Source organism: Notothenia coriiceps, unplaced genomic scaffold (assembly GCF_000735185.1).
Source record: "Notothenia coriiceps isolate Sejong01 unplaced genomic scaffold, NC01 NC01_scaffold00011015, whole genome shotgun sequence".
NCBI classification, from domain to species: Eukaryota; Metazoa; Chordata; class Actinopteri; order Perciformes; family Nototheniidae; genus Notothenia; species Notothenia coriiceps.
This window is the reverse complement of record NW_011343716.1, coordinates 1-9,824: the sequence shown is the minus strand read 5'-3', so window position 1 is coordinate 9,824 and position 9,824 is coordinate 1. Positions and strand designations below refer to the sequence as shown.

Below are 9,824 nucleotides of genomic sequence, written 5' to 3'. Positions count from 1 at the left end.
CATTGACATCAATGTGGAGGGATTGATCAAATGAAAACATCTCATTGTGGAGGGATGGATCAAATGAAAACATCTCAATGTGGAGGGATGGATCAAATGAAAACATCTCAATGTGGAGGGATCGATCAAATGAAAACATCTCAATGTGGAGGGATTGATCAAATGAAAACATCTCAATGTTGACGAATGGATCAAATGAAAACATCTCAATGTAAAGGGATGGATCAAATGAAAACATCTTAATATACAATTATATATAATTGAATTGTACAATCTCCTACAAAGACAACATGTATAAACACTGGTCACTATATCAATTATAAAGTGTACATCACTCTTGGTTTAAATAAATGGTCTGCTTCAAATAAACATAACTATAACATTGATTATTTTATTTTGTAATACCAGCTTTAGTTCTACTAAATGTGGAGTTCCTCAAGGTTTTATATCGGGCCAGAAACTTTTCATTTAAGACATTGCATGTGGTACAAAAAAAGTTACATTTTAAAAGTACATTGAAATGTGTTTTTAACTATGCTTAATGAGAAACAGGTTTATTGCCGAGTAGGTTAACACATACGAGGAATTGGTCTTGGTGCTTTGGAGCATACACAAAAATATAACAAAAATTAAAACACTGATAAACTATTTTAAGAAAATTATAAAAACATAAAAAATATAGCAATATTAACATTGAATGTGGTTGACATATAGGTATACCCGTAGACATTACATTAGAATAAACTATGTGCAGTTACAATGTGCAGAGTTCAGAGGGATGTGCAGTCCCCGCTTATAATATTATTATACAAAAAATGAAATCAAATTACATTATATCAAAAAAAAATGTACGGTTTCTGGTAGATAAGGAGAGAATAAACAAGCCTGTTGAAAGTGTTTGTGAATAAGTGCTTTTACAAATATCGTCTGCAAAACACTGAGGTAATTTAAAAATGACAACGTGCTGTATGTTTCCCATGCCGATGAAGCCCATTGAGTTGTGTTCAATTGAATAACATGTAATATAACCATTGTTTTTGGCACCATCCTCTTCTTTTCTTGTGCGGTTTGAAATACAAACATAAATCCAGAAAGCTTGACGGATAAAAAAACAACCTTACAGTCCATCGGTATAGAAATAAAGTTAATGTGATCATCATGTGTTTCCAGTAGGCCTTTCTTTACAACAAAAAAGCATGTGGAAACAGAACAAAACCCGTGACTCTATTCAGATCTAGACTCATTGTAATTAGCCGTGTGATGGTGGAGAAAGACGTTGCTTTGAAGGGACAGTGGTGCAACATTCCTGAGGGATTGAGAGGCCATGTGGGAAAAGCAAATTGAGGTGTTAATCTCAGCAGACTGCCCCCCCCCCTCCCCTTCATGTCCCATCATCCTCAGAGGATTCTCTTAATCCCACAGTCTCTCCGGCTTCAGATCACACATTCCCTAATATGAAGCCGGCGCTCTTCAGCATCACGGACACACAAAGGGTTAATTAAAGCTGCTCGGAGTGGAATGTGTGTGGAAGGTTTATTGTTTATCGTAGATGCTGATTGGTTTAGGAATACGTGTATGAGCTCCCTTGTGCATCAGTTGGAGCTTGACGTATACACATTAGTACAATATAGAGCATTATATCTAACTTTAAGGGGTTCATTCAGTTCTATCTCATTCTATTTTACATGTATGTAGTTTACTTATGCTTGTGTTGAATGCATGTAATATTATGTAATGCAATTAAAAGTCCACCGATAGGTCACTTGCACTGTTTGTATCTATTATGTCACATTGTCACTGAAACCTGGGAGGCTTTATTTGTTGGGCATATGATATAAAACCACCTGGTTAGCAGACACACACAGACACACACACACACACACACACGCAAATTGTCCTATCAACCTGTGTGTGTGTCCATTACTCACTACACTGTGTACTTCTTTAAAGACTGAGGTGAAAGACTTGGTGACAGAGGCAGAAACACACCTTCCTCTGAGTGTGTGTGAACGAAGAAGACAAACAGTGATGGTGATAAACGTGGAGAGGACTTTCTGTGGATGTTTGTTTCTGCTGCTCAGTCGAGGGTGGAGGAACACCTGGGAGAGACTCAGAGCCTCCATCAGGTTCACCTCTTCATCACAAGCACTGTTTATTGAAAGGCCCTTGGTATTGGAAGAGTTGTGCTTTCTGTGTGTGGTCTGAGTCGTATTGAACAATCACATTCGAGCAGGCTTTGTTTGAATGCAGGTAAACGTAAAGCGAAATGCATAGGCCGAAGCTAAAGGCTATTGCCTGACGAACATTTAGCTTTTTATTCGCTTAGAACAGGGGGGTCATACTCAAATACACAGTGGGCCAAAACTTAAAAATGGGTACTAGTCGAGGGCCGGACTGGTTCAATGTCTATTGCAAAACGTATTGAAATTAACTTATTGCACATATTAAACCTGGAACTAACACAGCTTAAATTATTGCTAATCAGTTGCATTCATTTCTTATGGCTCTATCTGCAGCTTTTCTGAGTCATTTCTTATGATTACATTTTTCCACAGGCCAACAACAGCTTCAACAAAACTATTTCCCTCAAAGAGAAAACCAAACATGCCCTGTTGTCGTGAAGGTGTGCGTGCAATATACCGGCGGGCCAGATCTAATAGTAATTAGAAATTATCCTGCGGGCCGAAATTAAATCCACCACGGGCCTGATTTGGCCCCCGGGCCTTGAGTTTGACACATGTGGCTTAGAATCAGCTTGTAAAGATAATAAGATGTACTTTATTGATCCCAATTTGGGAAATGTTTGCAGCAGCATAAAAACAAGGTGTTGCGCATAAGAGAAATTAAGAGTAGAAATAAACAATTCTAAAATGTAAACGTCTCAAAATGGAAATAAAACAGCAATACAAAAAGTAGAAAATATACATGTTGAAATTTACAGTAAACAAAATATAAATCAGGATTTAAACCGCCTACTTTTGAAACAATCAGTTCTCATAGACATTGTCTCAACTCCATTCTNAATGGGTACTAGTCGAGGCCGGACTGGTTCAATGTCTATTGCAGAACGTATTGAAATGAACTTATTGCACATATTAAACCTGGAACTAACAAAGCTTAAATGATTGCCTATAAAAACATTAAACATTAAATAATCAGTTGCATTCATTTCTTATGGCTCTATCTGCAGCTTTTCGAGTCATTTCTTATGATTACATTTTTCCACAGGCCAACAACAGCTTCAAGAAAACTATTCCCTCAAAGAGAAAACCAAACATGCCCTGTTGTCTCAAGAGAGAAAGTGCAGAAGGAAACATCCATTAAACTCAGTGTGCTGCTCTGTGATGCTAGTTCAGATACTTGGCATCTCATCTTGGGTGCAAGTTCATCCATGTTTGGGCTCAGGCTCTGAGCTGAGGAGACCCTCAGGATGGAGTGAAGGTGTGCGTGCAATATACCGGCCAGATCTAATAGTAATTAGAAATTATCCTGCGGGCCGAAATTAAATCCACCAAGGGCCTGATTTGGCCCCCGGGCCTTGAGTTTGACACACGTGCTTTATAGCCTAACGTTAGCTTTTCACTTCAGGAGATTGCATTTACACCTAAAAAATCATAACGTGGTGTTAATATGTGGAGGTTATCCTGAAGAAAAAAATGTGTAAGTATCATAAACATGTTTGCCAGAGAGATTATTTTAAGAAAGAAATCCCGTTTACTTTGTGTCGAGGGAAGCAAGGAGATGCTACCTTCATGGTCAATAAGTCATCAATGCACCCAAATGACTTATCTACAGCTTGCTTTCAGTCAAAAAATAATTATTGGAAGTTTTATACTGTAATTGTAATGCTGCTCACTCGGCACTAATCTACACCGGCTCAATTAACTATACCTGATTGTAGGCTCGTTTTTTCCATTTGACACTAATGCAACTGATCATGTTCTAATTGGACAGTCCATAGTGTGTGGAGAGAGTGGGTGGAGCAGAGGAAAGGTCACCAGTGAAGTTTTCCTTGTGTAGGAAGACTGGAAAGCCACAGAGTTGTTTTATTTCAATATAACAATCTCTCTTTGGTTTGTATTCTGGCTGACAGAAAACTGAATCACAGACACAAGAAACCAAACGTGCCACGAAAGAAATCATTTTTAAACGTATTTTATTTACAGAATCACTTCCCAGTAAGAGGTTTATTAAAAACATTTAACTTGTTCAAAGTAAACAATGCAGAAAGTCCCATTCAGAAACTCAGTCAGGACGAGGTCAGAGGGCAGCTGTTTGAATGGTGAAGGTGGTCTATGGTGGTGGGCGGGACCAGAAAGGGCAGCCTAGTATCTGATTGGTGGAATTTCCTGCTCCTCTTATTCTTATTGGTCACTTTACGGTTTCTGGTTTGGATCCCGTCTTTCTTCATCGCCAGCGGCCTGTTGACCTGACATGACAAAGTTAGCAGGATAATCTCAATATATAAACACCAGGTTATGATTGTTAAAGCGTAAATGCAGATGCTAGAAGTTAAATGTTAGGCTTGTTAGGAACAGCAGTGGTGCTGAACATTAGCTGCTGTTAGCTTAGCAGGTGTGATGTGTAGTTTGCAGTACCTGGTGTAGTTTGTAGTAAAGGCCGCAGGCGTTGCACACCGATTCTCCTGCAGAGTTCCTCCTCCACAGCGTTGTAGTTTCAGTCAAACAGTTCACACACTGAGTTCCTTTTCTCTGATTCATAATCTGAAACAAATGTAAGTATACTATATTTAAATAAACACATTTATATCAAAACATTTTCATAAATCAGCGCCAAAGCTAAATGATGTTAAAACCCAATGTCTCAACATACAGCAACATACAGATGTGTGTGTGTGTGTGTGTGTGTGTGTGTGTGTGTGTGTGTCTCACAGCTCTCCTCTTCGGCCTCAGCAGTGGTTTGTTGTTGGGTTTCTGTCGGAGGCCGCAGGTGTTACACAGGTGACGACCTGCAGCGTCTCGTCTCCACAGGGGGGCCCTGCTCGTCCCACAGCTCACACACACTCTCTGCTCTGAACACACACACACACACACACACACACACACACACACACACACACACACACACACACACACACACACCCCAAGAACATGAATATCCTGCGTCAAACACACAGACAGGTGCAGGTCAGACAGGTGTATTTGCTCACCTGGTGCTTGGCCCCTTCCCCATGACAGACTTTCAGGTAACGACCAATCATTAGAGAAGGAGGATGGAGAGGGGTAACAGTTGCCATAGTAACCGTTCCATCCAGGTGTAGGGAGTGGAGTCACAGCAGCATGACCATATAAAGAGGAATAAACAGCGCTGAGTGATTGACAGCTGGAGTCGTCCAACAAGCTCATGAAGTTGTGCCGCTCCGCCTCATGGGAGATGCTTGGTGGTTGGAGGAAGGTGTGTGAAGGGGCGGGGCTAACCTGCAAGAAACAGATTGATATGCATTAGGAACGGAATACATACCGGTATGGGAGCAGAATAAGCTTTCTTTTCTCTATCAGATGTCACCTCTAGCCGGTTTAAACAACTATGGCAGCCTCGGAGGTTCAAAATTCATAATAAACTTGTTGATAAATCTTTACCATAGAAAACATATAACATACAAAACTCATAAGACAGTTCACTAGCTCTTCAGAATTTTTGGGTAAAAATATACATAGTTTCTGTTTCTTATCAAATATATACCCAGATCTTTCGTTTCTCACTTCATTAAAGCATTGTTTCTCGGTTTTATCTTTGCTGTCTATGTTAAGTCTTTCCCTTGTTACCCTCTTCCTCACCGTTAAGAAACAGAAACAAACAGCTAATTATATGAGATTTGGGGAAAACTGACTTAAACTATGAGCTCAAAACAACCTAAAATCTAATAAAAACACGGGTTGAACTGCTGGGCAGGTTTGGTTGGTAACATTAAGTAAAAATGAAGTGCATTTGAACAAGAGGAGGTTTGGTCCAAAGCACTTAAATGTGCATACAGGGGCTCAGTATGAACCACAGTGAATGTTAGAAGTGATTCTGACCTTTGTGTTGAACATTGATGTTTCGTACAAAGTTGTTATAACAGTCGAGGACCAATCAGAGAGCTGCAAATAATCTGACATCGTCACTGTGTGGAGATAAAAAGGGAGAGAAATGAGAGACAGAGTGAGAGCAGAAACATATGTAAATCAAATTGTGTGTAATGAGAAGTGACACAAATATAAGAGGGACAGAGAAAATAATTAAATGAAAATAATAAAATAAGTGGTAAAAGACAACAAATACATGATTTTAAAAAGTTTAAAACAAAGAGATAATTAATTAAAAAAACAAGATAAAGGACAAAAAAAGAATGACCTACATAGCACAGAGAATAAAAGATACAACTTAAAACAAAAAGGTCCAAATGAAATAAAAGATAGAACTAAGTGCTGATATGAGAGCGGTGCTGATACTCACAGAGCTGCAGGAGATTATGTGTCTCCGGTAAACTTTGACTGATGCCCTGAAGGAGAAACAGGAAGTGAGGGAGGGGGCACAGTTTGTCAAGTTCCTTTTAAAAATGTTTGACAAATGACACAAAATGTACCTTTTTTCATTTATTTAAAGTATTTTACCAAAAACTTGAGTACTGAAGTACAACTGTAAGGGTATTTCTATCTTCTGCTACGTTGTGCTCGTTCTACTCCTGCGCAAAGAGAAATATCAGCAATCATTATCTATATTGCATAGTTAATATAGCACTTTTGTATTAAAAAGTAAATAAATATGGTGCCAACTTGAACAAAGTATGGCATTATTAATGATCCAATATTTCAACAAAAAAAATGTCTGCAATACTTGTAGCTTGGAGCTGTTCGTTTTTGGCAACTATTATTTGTACTTGCATTTAATTATAGAGACCTATAAATTACATTTTCTTTAGTGAGGTGTGGCTTTGCATTGTATCACCAATACATTTCCACATGTTTACCGTTGTTTGTATTGTTGCTGTTATCACTGCTTTGTCTCTTCCACACACTCTGTCTGGTGGTTCAGAATAAAAAGGCTTAAGGAACCTTAACAATGAGATTGAATAAGATATTAAAGTGTCAATATTTCAGCTCATCATTACTGTTATTCCAATTTCCACAACCTTTTGTTGTGATGCACTGAAGTTTTGAATTTGTTCGTATGGAAGGTTTTTCCCACTCTCCTCCTCCTCCTCCTCCTCTTCCTCAGGTGGTGAAGCTGAAGGAGGTCTTCCCTCACGGTACGGGCTTCGTCCTGGTGTTTGACTTCATGCTCTCAGACCTGTCCGAGGTCATCGGGAACTCTCTTGTGTGTGTGTGTGTGTGTGTGTGTGTGTGTGTGTGTGTGTGTGTATGTGTTCAGAGCAGAGAGTGTGTGTGAGCTGTGGGACGAGCAGCGCCCCCCTGTGGAGACGGGACGCTGCAGGTCACCTGTGTAACACCTGCGGCGTCCGACAGAAACTCAACAACAAACTACTGCAGAGGCCGAAGAGGAGAGCTGTGAGACACACACACCCACACACACACACACACACACACACACACACACACACACACACACACACACACACACACACACACACACACAATATTCACGGTACATTTTTGTTCAGAAATTATAATTCTTTATTTTTTAACATGACCTTTGTGTCAACGCCATGCTTAACAGCAACAGAGAGGACTTCCATAGTAATGATTCGTCCTTGTAGAGTTAATAAAAGTCTCTTCCACACGTTCATGTATCATATTATCATCTTTTTTTATTCACCGCAGAAATGCTTTATGAAAGTTTGACTGAACAGCAACAGGAAATGTGATGAAAGAACAATGATATGTACAGGTTCATCAACAAATCACTTCCGCACTTCAGAAAGTAAAAGAAAAACACGTCAATGAAACAAAACAAAATAAATAAACATACAATGTAAAAACATCATCAGAGAGTCACTGGGAGAGGAATCTGATTGGTCGTTCAGAGACAGGAAGCGTGGCCCTGCAGCAGAGCGGGGTCAACCACGCTGTTCTGCAGGGGCAGGTCCACGGAGAAGTCAGGGGGCGGAGCCTGCAGCCGCTGGCGGGGGGGTCGACCCCCCCTCTGAGGGATGGGCAGCTCTGAGTGGTGAGCAGGAAGAGGAGAGGAGAAGAAGTACGGATGAAGGAGAGCCTGCAGAGGAGGACCACCAATCAATGAACCAATCAATTCATAAACTAACCAACTCATCAATCTGCCTGCTGTCCAGTTCCTTGAACAGATCAAAAACAGATTGGTCCAAATATGAACATCAAAGGGGGGAGATATCCTGCATTCTACTTTTCCCACAATGCAATTCAATAGTGGGCGAAATGCAGTACCAACACAGTATTATGACAAAGGGTCCGTAAACAGTGAAGTTATAGAATGATTTTGTTTCTGGACTAAAATGTGAATACATGCACTTACACAGGAAAGGAAATGGGACCTAATGGGGAGCCCTGAGGAACTCCATCTTCTGTATCGACTACACGTCACTTCCTGTTTCCTACCTTTCTGGCGGAGCAGCGCTGTTTGGACGGATAAACCAGGAACTTGTTGAGCAGGTCGACGGCCTGAGGAGACGTGTCGGGGACGATCTCCTCCAATGGGATCGCTGGATTCTCCTTAAAGGTGATTTTATTGTAATCTGGCAGCTCCACGATCTCCTGGAGAGAGACGCAAAACACAGAGAGCATCAACACAATGATGTTGTCACAGAAGTACACATTTAACTTATATAGATGTAATTAAAAACTGAACAGACTTGACCAATGATAACTGAAGTTTGCATCATTACATTTGAACACAACTGATTGATATAACATTGATATGAACAAGTACTGTATATTGATCTGAAGTAACTTGGTCATCTGAAATGAACAGAGGATATTTATTCTGTGTCTCCATGGCACGGTTGCAGAGAGCAACAATAATATTGTCAGATGTCACTTTAACTATAGCTAAACTTATGAACATTTCATATGTTATGTTACCACCTAAATGTATACGTCAGTTTAGATGTATATGTATGGATTTATGAGGCCTCGCGTCTGCTGATAATGGATCTTACAGGCCAGCTTTCCTGAGTCGGTGTTCCCAGGACTCTGAGGACACAACACAGCTGCTCGATGTCGTTCTCTCCCGGAAACAGAGGAGACGCGTTCAGCAGCTCCCCGAAAATACAGCCCACCGCCCTGAAACACACACACACACACACACACACACACACACACACACACACACACACACACACACACACACACACACACACACACACACACACACACACACACACACACACACACACACACCATGTATACATCACTTCAGGGGACATTACATTGACTTACATGCATTTCCTGGAAACTTATCCTAACCTTAACCATAACCAACACATGCCTAACCCTAACCCTAACCCTAACCAAGTCTTCACCCTAAAAGTAATGATTCCCCTCATGGGGACCTCTATTTTGTCCCCATAAGGGAGGCGAGTCCCCACACGTGACTGTGTAAACAGATTTAGGTCCCCACAAGTATAGTAATGTATTGCTAGGCCACACACACACACACACACACACACACACACACACACACACACACACACACACACACACACACACACACACACACACACACACACACACACCGGGGATTTTATTCTGAAGGACTACAGCAGTTGGAGAAAAAAAAAAGTCGGGCCACCCCAACACAAATAGTCAGGCTCAGTGGCGGCGCCAGAGATTCTATTTTGGGGGTGCTGTGGGGTAGCTTGACGTTTCATAGAGGGTGCTCAAACATTTAGG

At 40.6% G+C, this 9,824-nt stretch overlaps 2 protein-coding genes across 2 annotated transcripts; both read right to left on the bottom strand.

Moving 5' to 3' along the window:
- Positions 1-4,138: 4,138 nt before the first annotated feature.
- Positions 4,139-6,465, bottom strand: LOC104946430 (erythroid transcription factor-like). Its single transcript, XM_010772270.1, has 6 exons — positions 6,457-6,465; positions 6,039-6,124; positions 5,171-5,438; positions 4,893-5,032; positions 4,599-4,724; positions 4,139-4,429 (listed from the first exon to the last, which is right to left on the bottom strand). Exons 2-6 carry the CDS (start codon positions 6,117-6,119, stop codon positions 4,250-4,252), a joined length of 795 nt encoding a protein of 264 aa, XP_010770572.1. The 5' UTR covers positions 6,120-6,124; positions 6,457-6,465; the 3' UTR covers positions 4,139-4,249.
- Positions 6,466-7,652: 1,187 nt separating this feature from the next.
- Positions 7,653-9,287, bottom strand: LOC104946429 (cyclin-dependent kinase 20-like; the record flags this gene model as incomplete). The annotated part of the gene is made up of 3 exons (XM_010772269.1): positions 7,653-8,172; positions 8,532-8,687; positions 9,092-9,287. Coding segments are annotated over 3 exons (544 nt in total), but the record flags the coding sequence as incomplete, so codon positions are not given.
- Between the last annotated feature and the right edge of the window lie 537 nt (positions 9,288-9,824).

Coding starts and splice junctions, on each gene's coding strand:
- LOC104946430 (XM_010772270.1), bottom strand. CDS start 6,119: ATGTCAGATTATTTGCAGCTCTCTGATTGGTCCTCGACTGTTATAACA. Junction 5,033..5,170: donor GGGAAGGGGCCAAGCACCAG/GTGAGCAAATAC, acceptor GTGTGTGTTCAG/AGCAGAGAGTGTGTGTGAGC. Junction 4,430..4,598: donor TTTACTACAAACTACACCAG/GTACTGCAAACT, acceptor TTGTCATGTCAG/GTCAACAGGCCGCTGGCGAT.